The sequence below is a fragment of the Alligator sinensis genome, unplaced genomic scaffold, assembly GCF_000455745.1.
Source record: "Alligator sinensis unplaced genomic scaffold, ASM45574v1 scaffold876_1, whole genome shotgun sequence".
Taxonomy (NCBI): domain Eukaryota; kingdom Metazoa; phylum Chordata; order Crocodylia; family Alligatoridae; genus Alligator; species Alligator sinensis.
Window position 1 is genome coordinate 31,956 of NW_005841938.1, and position 16,558 is coordinate 48,513.

The 16,558-nt window shown below is 50.4% G+C and overlaps 1 protein-coding gene across 1 annotated transcript in view; it reads right to left on the minus strand.

Moving 5' to 3' along the window:
- LOC102378850 (Na(+)/H(+) exchange regulatory cofactor NHE-RF1) overlaps positions 1 to 16,558 on the minus strand; it is a 33,237-nt gene that overhangs the window by 15,350 nt on the left and 1,329 nt on the right. The window contains exon 2 of the mRNA XM_006019781.1: positions 16,536 to 16,553. Within this exon, the coding sequence (XP_006019843.1) occupies positions 16,536 to 16,553 (18 nt within the window). The remainder of the gene's footprint in view (positions 1 to 16,535; positions 16,554 to 16,558) is intronic.

Genomic DNA, 16,558 nt, shown 5'->3' on the forward strand with positions numbered 1-16,558 from the left:
CCCTCCACACCCCATACACAATGTACAAGAGCAACACTTTATTTGAGCTATTATGCAGTCGCCTCTATACACACTATGCAAACACTCGTATATCAGGACAAAAATATTTTTTGAAATAAAATTAAAATACGTTACAGTCCATGTTTGATTTTCAGTATATGATTTGGGTTTTTTCCCCCAGATCCAAGATGCACTGCCCCTCCCCAAATAAGCGCTTCTGGGGCAAGGGGGAGGGACTTCCGGTGGCAAAAGTCAGGGATTAGGGGTGGGACTTCCACTCCCAAAATGGCAACCAGGGGGTGGGGCACCTGCCAAGGGGCAAGGTTACCCTTCTGGCCCTCCACAGCTCACCAAAACTCATGAAGTGGCCTCCCAGCCAAAATAATTGCCCACCCCTGTTTTAAATACTCCCCCGCAAGATTACTAAGGATAAATTCCTCATGGCCACTGACAACAAAAGAGTCACCAGTTATAATACTTTGTGAGTGCAGTATATCACTGAATTATTGTAGCATCTCCCGGTAGCATGAAACGAGTTCATGCAATCACCCGGAATAGGCCTCAGGTGAAAGGATGAGGTGGAACTAGACGTACACTTCTCAACACATGCCTAAGAGACAATGCAAGTATTATGGGCCTCGATGCTCTTGTTCAACCCCCTTCAGCAAGTCCACGAATTTGAGAGCAAAGTACTTGTGATTCAAGATTAGGGGACGGAGAGCGGTGGTGAATACAGACTGAAGATCAGCAGGTTGGTGGGGTAAGATGGGCTAGATGATGATGCGAATACTGATGTAGATTTTTGTTGCCTTTAAAATCCTGTTCGTGTTGTGCAGCGCTGTCCTTACGGTTACAACAAATGCCTTTGTCTTAGGGATGCTGACTCGAGTGCTACCTTTGCCAGTGACTGCAAGCTCCCAAAGGGAAGATGATAGGTGCTGAACCCAGGTGGATCTGCGGAGTAAGTCAAGTGGATGCTCTAGCTCAGGACTCAGACTAAAGGAGTGATGACTGGCAGGGTACCAGCTCTGAAGAAATACAGGCACAGGCACACGCCTGAGACCAGAGGGCGTGCCTAAGAGGTATGAAAGGCGTCGGCGTCATCCTCAGGTGGCATCTGCGTGCCCTTAGCGTCTGCAGAAACACCTTGGGCAAAGTCGTATTTAGATAGCGAAGTGATAACACAGCCTGCTCCCACTTGCGTAGGCCGATACAATCAGAGGCCGCGGGCTGGTTCCCAGGTTTGCTCAGTGACTTCAGCATCATTCCCCATCCCAAGCTGCTGTCACCTTCTGGACCAGTGTGACTAATTGCCTTGACCTAAATACCCATCATACTTCTGCATCTACTTAAGCAGCGATAGCAGTAATTGGCTCGCCTTGAGTTCCTTAGTATGGGCTCGGTCCTTTATCCTTTTAGTTCAGCTGCTCATTTATCCAAATAGGGATTCAGCAGCTTCAATCTTATTGGGGGACGTGTTCTCTACATCAACCATCACCTGAATGAGTGGTGCCACGATCCCAAAGTACATCCTGATACTCGCCAGGGCACTGGGGGCCAGTTTCTTTTTATTCTCAAGACCCAGAAAAATCAAGTAACCCTCAGACAGCTCCTAGCAGAAAGGACCGCCCCTGACGACCGATCTGGGGATCCCGGGTGATAGCTGAAAAGAAGCTGTCCTCCTTCAGCTCCCCTGCGGGAGGTGGAAACCAAGTTCTCCAGGGCAGCTGGCTGACACACTTGGGACCGGGACAGAAGAGCTGCAAAGCACCGACTCGGTTGACCAGGTGCAAGCAAGACCCGCAGCCGCCTCAAAAGCAAACCAGAGCAGAGCAAGCGGTTGCATGTAGCAGCTCTCCTGCCCCAGCTTGTTGCCACAGTTTGCTCCACTCCGCGCAGGCTCCCGTCTCTCTCCTCCCCCTTCCCTCCACTTCAGCTGGCAAGTTACTGCACAGGAATAACTTCAAACAAAGCTCGGAGGCCGGGCTATTCCTTTCAATGGGAGAGCCCTGGAGCCAAAGCTCCGGCTTAGGGCTGGGAGGTGCGGGGGAGAGAGAGGACTTCACACAGGAACAGGCTCGACTACGTTCATTAAGCCTCATCCCCTGAAAGGCAGGCTCCCTCATTAACTCAGGCCTCACAAGAGGCCAGCCCAGCAGGGGACAGGGCTCAACGGTCCCTTTGAAGGGGACAAATTTACAAAGCAAGAAGCATTTGAGAATCTCTATTACCAGCTGCAAAGTTCATTCCAGCTCCCTTCCGTCCAGGAAACTCGTTCATCCCCCCCAACCCGGCCTGGTCCCTGGATCATGGGACCCATTCACGGGTGCCAAGCTCACCCCGGTCACTCCCCAGCATCTTGCTCCCTTTGAGGAAGCATTTGTCCAATGCTCCTCTCAACTCCTGTCATTCAGCTTCAGAACAGAAGAGAACTGGGGATTTCAAAGGCGAGACAGTGGGACAACCCCACTTCTTCCCTCCCTCCCTCCCTCCCTCCCAGACACAGGCACTAAACCAACCTCCGCCCTTACTTTAAGGCCGAGAAACCACCTGGACCACTCGGCCTCTGCAAGCTGACTGCTCTGAGAAAACCCAGCTTTCTCTTCCCTGGTCTGCAGGTGCTGGAGACAAGCACAGCCTGCCACCATGTCCTTCTTGCCAGGGGAGTCCCCTGCACAGCCTTGGAGGTGGCACATTGGGATAAGCTAGGAACCCATGATGCTGGGCAGGTTGGAGGGGGGGACCACAAATGAGCCCTAAATTTAAGCAGCCCTGGGGCAGGGTGACCATTAGACAATGCTGAGGTCCACCTGGAGACCAGCTTTCTGGGCATGCTGCCTCCAGTTTCACGTGGAGCATACCTGAGTGCTATTGCAGCTGGGAAGGAGCAAAGCCCCAGCTGACACAGCCGTGGAAACACCCAAACCCAGATGAGGAGAGAAGTTAGGCTGGAGTTTTTAGCTTTCCACACTGCTTGGTCTTGGGCCTTTTCATTCGAAGCAGCTGCCCCGTGCTATGCTCGGACAGGGGGGTTTCTGGCTCTTCTCCTTCAAAATGAAAGGTGTTTGGCTCCTGGTACAGGCCGGACAGAGCTCCACACTCATCTCACAGTAGCCGACATTGTAACGAACACCCAAGCAGTGCTCTTTATGACTCATATTGCATACTGTGTTAAGAGCCTCAGCCCTGGATCAGGACCAGGCTGTGCTTGGTGCTGTACAAACAGGAGGACTAACACAGTACCGCGGCTGTCCCGAAGGGTGACAAGCACCTCCTTCAAGAGATCGATCAGGCTTCACCTGCCCCATTGACTTCCAATGGATGCAGGCGACAGGAAATCTAAAAAGGCTTTTAAATTGATACCAACCCATAATGGGCTCAGGTTTATACCCTGATATATAGCAGGAAGAGGTCTTAAACTGTGCAGCAAATGGGCATCCCTACTGAAGCCGGGATCCAAAATTGCCATATTCTAGTCTGTCCCCCATATATCCTGCCCGAGCTGCACAGCGTAAGGACTCCAGGGACTCACAACTCCCCCCTGGAACTCACTGCTGGAGAAGCTGAGCAGGGTTTAACAGACCGGATGATTGACAATATCCCCATTTACACAAGTTAAATCCCGTTACAACGCTCCCGATTCAGGGCACAAACTATAGGCAGCTTGTTCCACGCCTCCCCATGACACGGTTCAGCCCCTTCCTTTGAGGAGAAAGATGGGCCAGTCATTATGGGTGTCTATACACATGCTCGGGGGTGGAGGGCGCTGTAATTAGAGCGGCTCTGCTTAAGTGCCTGTAACCCCATGTGTATTCAGTGTCCCACACTTCAAAATGGTGGCAGGAGCTTTAGTTAAAGCACCGCTGACACTATTTTGAAACGCAGGGATGCTGAATACACGTACCACGGAGGCTGCTGGAGCGCGCTAATTAGTACATTCCAGCAGACTTGATTAACTGAGTCGGCTCTGACGTGTGCTATTAGTGTGCTAATTAGCATGCATCAGAGCAGAGGTCTGTCACGTGTATGGGTGCCCTATGACTTTAGAATGGGTTCAAGTCCTTGATCTGGCAGATTTCCTGCCTGATCCTGGGCAAGTTGCTTATTCTCCGCACCTCGGGTCCCCATCAGCAAATGGATGAATGCACTTCCTAGCCTCACAGTACACCAAAATGCACAGTACCAAGGAATAAGCAAGTCACGTGGAGTAGACATCCTTTGCAGTACTTGGTACCAGCTCCTGTCAAGTAGCCCCTCACAACTCCCCCCTGGAACTCACTGCTGGAGAAGCTGAGCAGGGTTTAACAGACCGGATGATTGACAATATCCCCATTTACACAAGTTAAATCCCGTTACAACGCTCCCGATTCAGGGCACAAACTATAGGCAGCTTGTTCCACGCCTCCCCATGACACGGTTCAGCCCCTTCCTTTGAGGAGAAAGATGGGCCAGTCATTATGGGTGTCTATACACATGCTCGGGGGTGGAGGGCGCTGTAATTAGAGCGGCTCTGCTTAAGTGCCTGTAACCCCATGTGTATTCAGTGTCCCACACTTCAAAATGGTGGCAGGAGCTTTAGTTAAAGCACCGCTGACACTATTTTGAAACGCAGGGATGCTGAATACACGTACCACGGAGGCTGCTGGAGCGCGCTAATTAGTACATTCCAGCAGACTTGATTAACTGAGTCGGCTCTGACGTGTGCTATTAGTGTGCTAATTAGCATGCATCAGAGCAGAGGTCTGTCACGTGTATGGGTGCCCTATGACTTTAGAATGGGTTCAAGTCCTTGATCTGGCAGATTTCCTGCCTGATCCTGGGCAAGTTGCTTATTCTCCGCACCTCGGGTCCCCATCAGCAAATGGATGAATGCACTTCCTAGCCTCACAGTACACCAAAATGCACAGTACCAAGGAATAAGCAAGTCACGTGGAGTAGACATCCTTTGCAGTACTTGGTACCAGCTCCTGTCAAGTAGCCCATTGGTCTCATCTGGACCAATTCCTGACATCCTAGATTAGGTTTCCATCAAAGAGAGGTCTAAGTTTCTTTGTAGTACCATCAGCTGCTACCAAGACCAATTTCCTTTTCCCTTAATTATTGATACCTGTTGACTTTCTATTAACACGCTTGATAAAGAAGTTGCCCCTGCTGTGCACAGAAACTGTTCATTAACTAAAGCTCTTTTTTAAACAGGGCTTTCAATCCACCTTTGTGATCCCAGGAATCATCACTTGGGATGCTCAAAAGCAAACAGTCCCTGGACCCCTAATTTAATTCAATTAAAACAACAAATGCAGAATAAGCCTTGATGCACACAAATCCCTTCCTCATTCCAGTCAAGCTGTGTGCATTTTTAAGTGACTTTTGCATTGCAAAGATGCATCCCACTGGCCTTTGATTACCCTGTCCCAGGGTACAGAAGGTGCAAGGCGCTGTTAGAAATGCTGAGTTGCATTTGATAAATGCAGAGTGCCATAATGCAGATGTCGGGGGAGCCAAGGACACCTCTGATTTGGACAGTTCCTTACTGGAGGTCTAAAGCTGCCATTTACAGTGAAGTCTAAAGGCCTCTATAAATTCAGTGCCCCTGGTCGCGCTACACCAGTGATTCTCAACCAGGGGGATGAAAATCTTATCTTAAGCAGAGAAGCTAAATAGATAAAAGCAGGCTCAGATTTGTGTCCCCCCCCTTCCACTTCCCAGCCCCTCTGCACTGTAATGCACACATTCATTTTTGCAAGTGGGTGCCACTCAATTGTCTAAAGTGACAGAGGGGCCTCCAGTCCAATGACAGGGTGCCTTAAGTCCAAAAAGACTGAGAGCCACTGTGCTGGGCGCTGTATAGTCTTCAATACCAGGCCCTCCCCATAAAGAGCTTAGAGTTGAAAGGTGGATTCCCCCACCCCGTTTTCCTGAATTACTGCTCTATTTTGTGCACGGGTCCACCCTTCCTCTGTGCATGCCCTCCCCCGCATACCGGGAAACACCTTCTGACCCCCGCATCCGTTCCCCCAACTCAGCCCACAATACCCTTCACCTTGCCCTGGCTTTTATACTAATCCTCTTACAATGCCAGGCTCTTGGGGGCACATTCCTTGACAAGAAATTAAACAAGTTGAACAAGTTCCTTCAAAAATACAATAAAGGTTTGCATTGCCAAGCAGGCATTTGGCTCTTCCTGCCCACCTCAGGCCACTCCCTCCACATCTGGGACTTGGGAGCTCATGATGCCTAGTGATAAAGCCCAATGCAATGCGGTGGGCAGCAAGAAGGCTGATAGCGGGTGTGTTACTCATGTCCTGGGCCTGCAGCAGTTCGATGAGGAGAGAAGAGAAAGCCTCAAAACTGCCTTCCCGTTGATAACGGCCATTGCTGCTTGCAGCACACAGCAAAAGGGAAAGCAACCCGTCTTCCCTGCCCTCACCCCCACCCCCCCCACTTCCTTCCAGCTATCAGCAAGAAATACAACCGACTGCATGCAAGGCAGAGCCAAGGGCTCTGCCTCTATTCTCAGGGTAGGAGGACGTCCAGCCTGAAGGATTCATGATGCTGGTATAGATCACATGTACCCATGATTTATAGTGAACAAACCTATCCTTCTACGAGCCACGCTTCAAGCCCCAGCATGCACAGACATGCAATCCCATCGTAAACAATTTCCAAACGCCGAACGTCAGAAAAATTTGCAGCTGTACAATCAAGTGTGTTCAGAATCCAAGCCACGCAGTTGCTAGAGGTAGGATATGGCATAGGTTTTGCTAATATCTTAAAGGCTTTTCTCTGCCAGGCCACCCTTAGGCCTCTGGCAGATGTTTTGTCCCCCAGTGCAGCCAGGACACCAGAGTGCAGGTAGGTCTCCGATTCCCCTGGCTGGCTGGCTTGACTCCTACCAGATCAAATGGTCTCTGTATACATGATTTGAGAAGTTAAACTGACTGGAGATGCATTTCTACTCTTCCCTGTCTCCCACCACATGGGCTGGGAGTCTGGAAGAAGTTTAATCAAGGCCCGTAGAGATTTCACCAACTTTCCCAGCTCCCAACTTCCGAATCAGCAGTTCACCTTCAGCCCCAACCCCTCAAATTATGGCCTTGCAGGAAACTCGCTGCTACTTTACCCTGTGGGATCATTTATGGCTGGGGCAGATGAGTGGTGCGGTGCCAGTCCATGGGCTGGATCTGGGCCATGGGGCTGCAGAGTCTGGCCAACGGGGCTGGAAATTTAGCAGCTACTCCTCCTTGCACCAGATTTCTGACCCACAGGCAGCTCCACAGGCCAGATGACAGCTCCATGGGCCATATCTGGCTTGCAGGGCACATCTCTGACACCCCTGATATACAGTACAAAGGGGCTAAAATGTAAGAGCCCTGGAAACTGAACCGGTCGAATCAAGGCTGCTGTTGAAATCTTTGCTGCCGCTGAAGCCTGCCCACTCTCTGCTCACAAGTTGGGGCGAAGTTAGGCTGCATCAGGATGCAGAGGCCTTGGCAGCTGGCGGCTGCTCAGAAAGCAGCATGCGGTTTTTCAAGAAACATACTTGAAACGCCCACGTGCTGCTGCCGTCGCAGGAAGTGCGACACTGGGAACAGAAACTTGAGCGCTGCCTGCCACTGCAAGTCAGTTAGCTGCTTAGAAGGCTTCAGCAGAGGCAGTCTCAGGGAGGGGACGTGTCCCTATCCCCCCCGCAACACACAGCATCATCGGAGCGAGACCAGCAGTTCATCACCCAAAAAGACCCACCCTGGTGTCACCCCGGGGCAGCTTGTCTGCTTTGCTGACTCAGCAGCAGGCCTGCCGAACAACGTTATCATTATACGAAGAATCGTCCGTTCCCTGGAGAACGAAGGCAACAAAAGCAGAAGAGCTGGGCTCTTGTCTCCGCTCTGGGGACCCGGAGCTGCTTAACAGGCTGCTTCTGCCAGTCCGTTAGATTCTCAAGGGCTCGAGTTTCAGTTTCAGTGCTTCGCACCTGCTGCTTCCAGCCACTTTGAGAGGTGTTGGAAGTGAAAACAGAAGGGCAGGCCCCTGAGACCTGCTTAAAGGAGGACTGCAGGAGTTCAGAGCTCACAGCCGTATTTTTGCTGGGTCGATCATCATGAGTTTGGATCGCTGCACCTTGCCAACGAACACGTGGCTGGTGGGGGGGGAGAGGTGAACTTAATATAGTCATTAGAGTTGCAGGAGCAGATGTTCAAGTTCAGGGCACTGCATGTACATAATAGAAGAGCCACTTCATAGGATACTGTAAAATCCCCAAAGGAGACTGACATCTTTGGACCTGTTGAGCAGGGGACAGGAATTTATAAGCCAGCTGGCACTCAGGGGATAACAGATACATCAGGCTGAGCTGAACCCTCTTGGGGGGTGATCACACACTGATGGGATCTGGTAGATCATCTGCAACCCTCTCCCCAGGGTATGTTACACAGGGAGCCAAAGTGCTCGGGAGTCTTGCAGCTCATCTTAAAGCATACTCCTGTTTGGAGCAGATGTCACTGCCAGCAGGGGCTTAAATCACTTAGGAACTCAATTCCTCCTGAGTGTCTAAGTCACTTCAAGTGAGACTCAGGGTCCTCAGTTACTTTAGACTTCTCTACTCCACCTTGTTGCTGAGTCCAGGGGTGCTACCAAGAAGCATGCTCAATCCCAGGGCTGAGGCTGGGTGGCACCATGCATCAGCCCCAATAAGCACTCCCAAGATCACTGGAGCTTGTGCTCAGTGCTGCCCAAGGCACTGGCAGCACCTCATTTGTGGGAACTAGCATACATGGCACAGGAGCAAGCGGGTAGGATGCGTTTCTCAGCCTTGGGCTCAGATGAGCTCTTCTAGGCATCTTCCATGTGCTCCCTTGTTCCATTACCACGGCTGGACTCCCTTTCTAGCTCCCACAGGTTAGTTGGGTCTGAATTCTGCATTAGGTTACATGTTCCTGACTGCTAGGAGATCTTTCAGGACATTAGTTTTCCCAGTGCTCAAGTCCATGCCAGAGGGTCCAGCTCCACTTGGCTCTTCACTCTAGCATCTCAGCTGGGTGCCATATTCCTCACTTCCTGCTCTACACTCTTATCTAGGCGTTGTGGGCTACACAGACAAAAAGCTGTCTTTTGGCGATAGGCAAAATGAACTGAACATTTATAGCCAGTAAGGACATCCATCTCATCCCTCTTCCAGGCTTCTGTCCAGTCTCCTTGTACATGTCCAAGCACCAAAACTTTCTGCCAGCTTCCTAAGGAGTAGTCCCCTGTTAGAGGTCCCCTCGATATTCACCCAGGGCCATCCAGTCATTCCACTCCCATCTCAATGTTAACACCCCTGTTTTGGAGAAAGAATCGCATGCCAGCCCTTCAGTGTGCCTGCATCTGTTCTCTCATCTTATACCAGGGGTGGGCAAAATACAGCCAGGTGGCCAGATTTGGCCTGCCAGGCCATTCTATCCAGCCTGCGGGGCCCCTAAAAAAATTAGAAAATTAATATTTATTTGCTCTTAGCTGCCTGTCAAAGATGACAGGAGCCTGGGGCAGTAGGACCCAGAGGAAGCTAGTGGCAGGACCCAGCAGCAAGGTCTGCCCAGCCCTTACCCCCCAACCAGAAACCCCTGCCTAGCAGAGGCTTCTGGCCTGGGACCACAGGGCTGTTCCTGCTTCCCTGCGTCGGAAAGGGAAATGCGGCCCTCAATAGTTTGCCAAAACTCGGTAAGTGGCCCTTCACCCAAAATAATTGCCTGCCCCTGTCTTATACTGAGATCTTTGAGGGAAGCTATCCTGTGCTTGTCCAGTGTTGAGCATAATGAAGTTGAGATCAATGTCTAGGGCTTTCCAGCACTGTGGTGATGATTATGATTAGGCAGATGAGTGCCACAGAAGTGGCTATTACTAAATATGCAAAGCTTAATCAAATCCACAATCGGAAGTTTTTTCAACAACCCCCACACCCCAGAGGAGAGCTACAAGGACTAGAATTATGTTGCAAGAGACCCATTCACAAAGCCTGTCCCCGCACCCACCTGGCTTCTGCTACCTTAAGGGCTCCTGAGACCTTCTACTGGGAACAGCCTATGTCCATCTGAGCCCCAAGTTAATACAAAGAGGAATGTTTATTCCGGTCCAAGCAATCATGCTATAGCAGGAGAGGGTGACGGGAACCGGACAATAGCACGAGTGTGTTTGCTGAGGGGGCTGTGGGAACACGGAAGCACAGAACTCCTCTCTGCATTTTGCTCCAGCAGGTTCAAGGCTCCCCACTTCCACGCACTGAACAAAGCCCGCAGAGCACCAACCACTCTGTCTGACCGCCTGCCCTCCTGGCAGAGCGTGCTTCAAGCTTGCTAAGCAAATAAAGGCGAGTCCAGCCCAATAAAGCAAATAGGACTCTGGCACATGCAAATCTCCCAGCTGAGAAACAATATGTAGAGTCCCATCGACAACCCCAACAAGAGCCAGATAATTCCCACTCTGCTTCTCCCTCCTCATCCCTCCCAGAGCCCGAAGTTAATCAGCTGAGGAGTTTTAGCAGAGCGGCTGGATTCTTCTCCCCCAGTGCCTGGTTCCAGAGTTTCTTCCCTCTCCTCAGACATTTATTTCCAATTTTAATTGCCAAGGGAGGGGTGGGGGCAGATGAGCCATTCTTGAGTCTCCGCCAGCAAGCGGAGATGAGAACAGACAGGCCTGTGTGCCATTATAAAAGGAGCCCCTTTCCACACACGCCACCCAAGGCCGCTTGCATTGCAAGCTCTGAATTTTAAGAGTCAGAATTTCAAGAGAGCTCCAGCTCCCAGAGGCATTTGACTGGAGGGCTGAGAATTTCTGCAGCTCGTGGTTTTTGATGGGGGACGCTGGGCTCCCTCAAAAACGTGGCTCTAGATGCCATCTAATGCTGCGATGGAAAGGGAGACCTCTGAATGGAAGAGATCGCTGGGGTGGTTTTGCCTTACTCTACCTTGCTAAGCCAATAATTCAATTGATACTGAACAAACAGTGCAACGTGTATTCCAGCCTGGCTTTCCCTGTGGCAAAGTTGACTCAGAGCCTGTCTCGCTGCCAGACACCAGGGCAGTGCTAACACTTCACTCCTTCCCATGCAGCTCTTGAAGGAAGCTTTGTAGGCACCCATGCAGGGTGGAGAACCACCCCAAACAGACCCCAGTGGTCCAGGGCTGGACAGGTGCCAGTCTCAGCTCACATCGGATGAGGGCTCCTGCTACCCACCAACTCTGACCCTCAGTTGCGTTGGATGAGTTGTAGTGTCTGGCTTGTTTCTCAAGCACCCATGTCCTCTTCTGGGGAAGGAAGAACAACTGTTTTATCGCTTACGCTGAACAGGCCGAGTCTGCGTCGTGGCACTGGATTGTCCCTTAAGGTCTTAAGGGAATCTCATTGGTCCATCACCTTGCTGACTATCATTTCCATAAGACAAGTGCTACTATTCACAGCTTGGAGGGGGCAAGGAGAAAAGTCTCGTCTTTCTGGCCCCATGCCCTGGTCTAGGAAAAGCTCATGTCTGGGCAAGAATCATTTGGGTCTCTCTAGGTTAGTTTGCTACCAGCACTGATTGTGGTCACCTCTCAGGTGGCCTGTCTGCCTCTTCCACCCACCTCTGGAACCACATGGACTTTCTGTCCCAATAACCTCTGTCTTCCTTGGGCTGTATCCCCCGAGGTTGTATATACACCATCCTCTGAAGCTTGCTCTCCTTCCAAAGCTGGTTGTGTATCTGCAGTTAGTTGAGCTCTCCTACCTTGTGGCTAACACCTGCTCTCTACCAAGCTTTTCACTTGAGAGCTTCAAAGTGCTTTGCTGGCAATTCAGCCTTTAAGGTATATTGAGTCATGGGCAGGAAGTTCAGGACACAGTTATTAGGCTTCTTTTCAGTTTGAGTGAAGAGACCCCGGAGGAGCGAAATGGATGCCCCCATCCTGAAACCAAGACCAGGAGGTCTCGGTAGCCTGGTTTACCCCTGGTGGAAGGATCAGCCCCTTCTAGATGTGGGGTCCTAGGCACCACAATTAGCAGAGAGGGCAACCCCTGGGATTTAGAAGCATGTGGACACAAATGTAATGGGATTCCTTAGTCAGGAAAACTGCACCCCTTAGATTTAATCAATACAAAGGAACTGAGGAATAAGAGAAAGAGGTACTTTCCAAACAAGAAAGAAACCAGATGCAAGCAGTCAAGACATGGCTGAAAACCCAAAACGAGAGGACTTCCACACTCTTCTCTACCTGCAGACAGAACATGTAGCCAACTACAGCAGAACGCTATTTATCAGGACTTGGGATCGTGCCTGCCCCTCCCTACCCGGCTGGTTCCAGGGTGTGGTAGAGAACGAGAGCAACGCACCCCAGGTCAGGAAGAGCATCCCTGCCTCCCGCTGAAGAAATTCCTGGTGCAATTTTTCTGCACGACCTGGAAGAGAACTTGTCTTTGAAGCAGGAGAGTAAAATGTGTCAGAGGCTCCTTAGAGAGAAGCATGGAAGGTGGCATCAGTTTAGCAGTTAACTACTGGCAGAGCCGAGCAGTCCAGCTACTTTTTCTTCCTTTCATAATTCAATGCAACTTGTGGCTTTTACAGTCTTGGCTATCAAGCTTGTGCTATGCCTACCCCGAAGAGCGTACAATGTGTTTGTCCCAAAGCAAACAGGACTCTGGGTTCCTGAATGCTTTGGGCACCCTGCCCTGGTGCAGTGAGCACGTTGTCAGGACAGGAGAACGCTGTGGCTGTGACATGCAACAGATCGGTGACAAGCATTGCCGGATTTCTGCTCCTTGCGCAGAAGCAAGGCAATCCAGGTTCTTTGGTTTTTCCCTCTTGCCCTTCGATGAACGCAAGAGAAAAGTTGCATCATTTTAATAAGGAAAAAAGAACAGGGTAGCGGGAACAAAAACATTTGTCCTCAGCCCAGCGGGGAAAAAGGAATCCCATCAGAGGCAAAAATCAACCTGAGCCCTAAAGAATCCAAAGTCTGGTGCATAAACTGCATATTCTGGTCATGAGATGGTCTAAACAAGACGGGTCTGTTCCCAAGGCAGGAATTTTTCCATCACAACTTGTGCTAAGTGCTTGCTACACAACTCAGTGGGTCAGCCTGTCCGAAGAGGAACACGCATTGCGGCTCCAGGCTAAAGTCCAATAAAGTGAACTAGGAACAGAACCAACACTCAGCAGGAGAAAAAAAAGAGAGCAAGAATGTCAGCTCAGCAAAGACACCAAAGTCCATCCACCCCCTCCTACCACTGTTATGATCTCTTGAGATCTTTCTCCCACGCAAGCCAACACCCTGTTGTATAGCAGGACGAGGCTAGCCCCAAATACACTCAACTCTTCCCCCCTTCCCATCTCCCCACAGGTCATCCTCTGGTATTAGCAAGTGGAAAGCTTTCAACAGAGGTGGGGCCCTGTACACCACTCCTTGGGGCCTCGGGTCCAGAACTCCCTAACTGAGCATGAGGGATGATTTGTAGGGTGCCGAGAGCTTTCCAGAAGTGTGCGCTGACAGAATAGCTCCTTCGAGACCCCTCTGGCCAACGCAGTTGCACGAGAATAGTTAAATTTGTTCACACTTAGGAGCCAGATTATCTGAAGTACATCCTCTATTAATCATTTGAGAATTAAGTGCTCACAGCAGTCTTCTTCAGCCCATAAAAATACAATAAAGACCTCCCTGATTTCAGTAATCGAGGCAATCTCCTCAAATCCATAAAAAGCCCAGTGTTCAGCTATTGCTACACAAGGTACTTTGCCTTTTACAGCAGCAAGAAACACACCACTTGTGACACCCGTGTCTTTCCCCCAACCCATCCCCAAAGAAGAGAACCCAATTAACTGCATCGCATTGAGGCACCGCCCCTATTTCAGCACTATACACCTACTTCTTTACCACAGCAATGGACATATTCTTGCCTTGTGCAAAGATCAATTCATTCCATCAGGGAGGGAAAAGCATCCAATACTTTGTGCATATAAAGGCCAGGTATTGCTCTGTTCCAGTCTCATCCCCTTCCACATCCCTGTAATGTGTCTGTCTGTATTTCCACTAACAGGACATTACTGAAGTCCAACGCCCCTGAAGTGACAAGTCTCCATACTGCAATGTAAGACTTGCATCAACATGGATCAAAACTCCTCTTCCCAAAAAGCATCTCAATTTTCTGATGGGGGGCAGCTACAAGACAAAAGCTCCTTTGTTTTAGGCACCGCACAGACAGAGAACCCCAGCCTTGTTAAGCTTACAATCTCGATCTGACACATTTTGCAAATGGGGAATAAAAAAAAAAATTGTGATAATAGCAGTTAGCATTATAATCTGTGGTTACAGCACATCAGCTGCCTGACTGTGATCAACGGTTTGAGGGGTTGTGTTTAAGCTTTGACAGACATCACTGGGATATGAAGGAATATAAAGGAGAACACATCTCAACTGCAATGCTATCCTGCCCAGCAGCGCTGTCCTAAAAGACACCACACACACCTCCTCACAGGCTAGAAGTGGTGTAGCTTTGTCCATGCTACACTACCAGAGGGCTACTTAGCACAGCTCAGACTTGGTTTTCCCACACTATTTCCAAATTGGTCCAAGTCATTTGTTCTTTCGAATGGCTACAGGTCACAGCTAAGTAGCTCCTCAGTAACGCATTTAGGGAATCTTATGCCCTTGCCCATAAACCCCATCTCAACCTGACAAAGGCTCCAATTTTTAGTCACCCCTGACCCTCTGCCAAAAAAACCCCTTTATCATATGAATAGGGGACGCAGAAGCTAAGCCTGTCTTTATACACTGGAGAGAGCAAGAGGTTAGCCCCACCAGCACAAAGAAGATATCACTCTGCCCTAGGGGTGAGACACAACCCCCATCCATGCCTTTTATATACTCATTTGGAAAACTTGATAAGAAACTGGCTCCTTTGAGATGTATCATTATTTCAGCAACGCAGCAAGAGAGAGGCTGCCACACTCTTGACAGTGGGCAGAGGGGAAAGCAAAAGTCCTACATCTATAATTAGCCCTGAAGATTATTAATAGAGACTAGGGAAGGTGTGTCTGTTTTCCTTCACACACCTGACAGCACTTTGTGCAGCTCCTAGCACCACCCAGCCCTGGTTCTACACTGAGTTCCCAGGTACAAAAGCAACATTAATAGCTCTGAATCATCATCAGGCTTTCTTTTATGCTTATTCTGTGGCTCTTCGTGTGCCACCTAGGCCCCTGCTATATATTACATATATTATGCAACTAACTGGTTAAACATGGAATAAGTTTAGACTGGTGACACGTGCAAAGTAAGACCGGGTACATGTGCAAAGTGATCATCACACAATTATCTGGTTAATGGTGCAACAAAGCTAGACCGGCCACATGTGCAGAGTAATTATCACAAGATAAAAATGTCCATCCAACTACAAAAAAGAGCTAACAAGCTATAAAGTTAGTGCTTGAAAATATGTAAAAACTCTAGTGCTGATTTCTAACCCGCTGTAATTTGAACAAGTAGCCTAGAAATCGACCTCTAGGCTCAGAGGTATCCAAGACACCAAAGGGAGACCATAGAAAATGAGGATTGGAAGGGACCACGTCCAGTACAACCCCTGCTGACCAGCCCCAACTACATCATCCCAGCCAGGGCTCTGTCTGGCCGGGTTTTGAAAACCTCCAAGGACGGAGCTTCCAGCACCGCTCTAGGTAACCCGTTCCAGCGCTCCACCACCCTCCCAGCAAGAAAGTTTTCTGTAATATCCAACTTAAACCTCCCTTGCTGCAACTTGAAACCCTTGCTCCTTGCTCTGTCACCACCGAGAACAGTCCAGCTCCTCCAGTCTAGATACGCGGCCTGGATTCTTGCACCTCTGCACCTTCCCTCCTGATCTGCACCTCCCCTCTCCTTTCGGCAGGAAGCACATCGAGAAGACCTGGCTACAAGTCCCCCCCGCACAGAGAACAGGTAAAGATGCGCTCTCTGGAAACGGCTGATTTCCAACCCTCTCCTTTCTTCCAGCAGGTCGGGCTGTTTCAAAAAGATGCCAGCACTGGGGTTGCTCGAGAACCGGACGCCCTTTTACTTTCAAACACACCGAACTTCACACAATCACCACGCTGGCAACCATTTCCTGACACCCTCTCTTCCCCCAACCGCTGCTGCCCGAACCTGGCAGACTTTTGTGACCGCTTCCTCGGCTATTCTGGAAAGCCAAGGCCGGCTTTCACGAGACCGCTGCGGGCACGGCCTGGCCTGAAGGAACCGGGTAGGCAGGAACCGAGGATTAGGCACAGGGGATCGGCTCATCCCGGGGCAGGGGGTCGGACTCGATGATCTAACAGGTCTCTTCCAACCCGAAAATCTATGCATCTATGCACATTTCCCCAGTCTCAGACAGCCGGGGGACAGCAGACGCATGTCTACGCTGAGCACTGGCGGGCTGCACTCGCGCTGGTCCCACGGGTGCCGGGGAAGCTCTCCCTTGGAGCCTGCAAGGGGCAGATCGGCCCCCCGGGGGCAGCAGGGAGGGAGGGAGCAAGCAAGCGACCCCAGACCCGCACGCACCCGCTGCACCGGCTCCGGCTCCG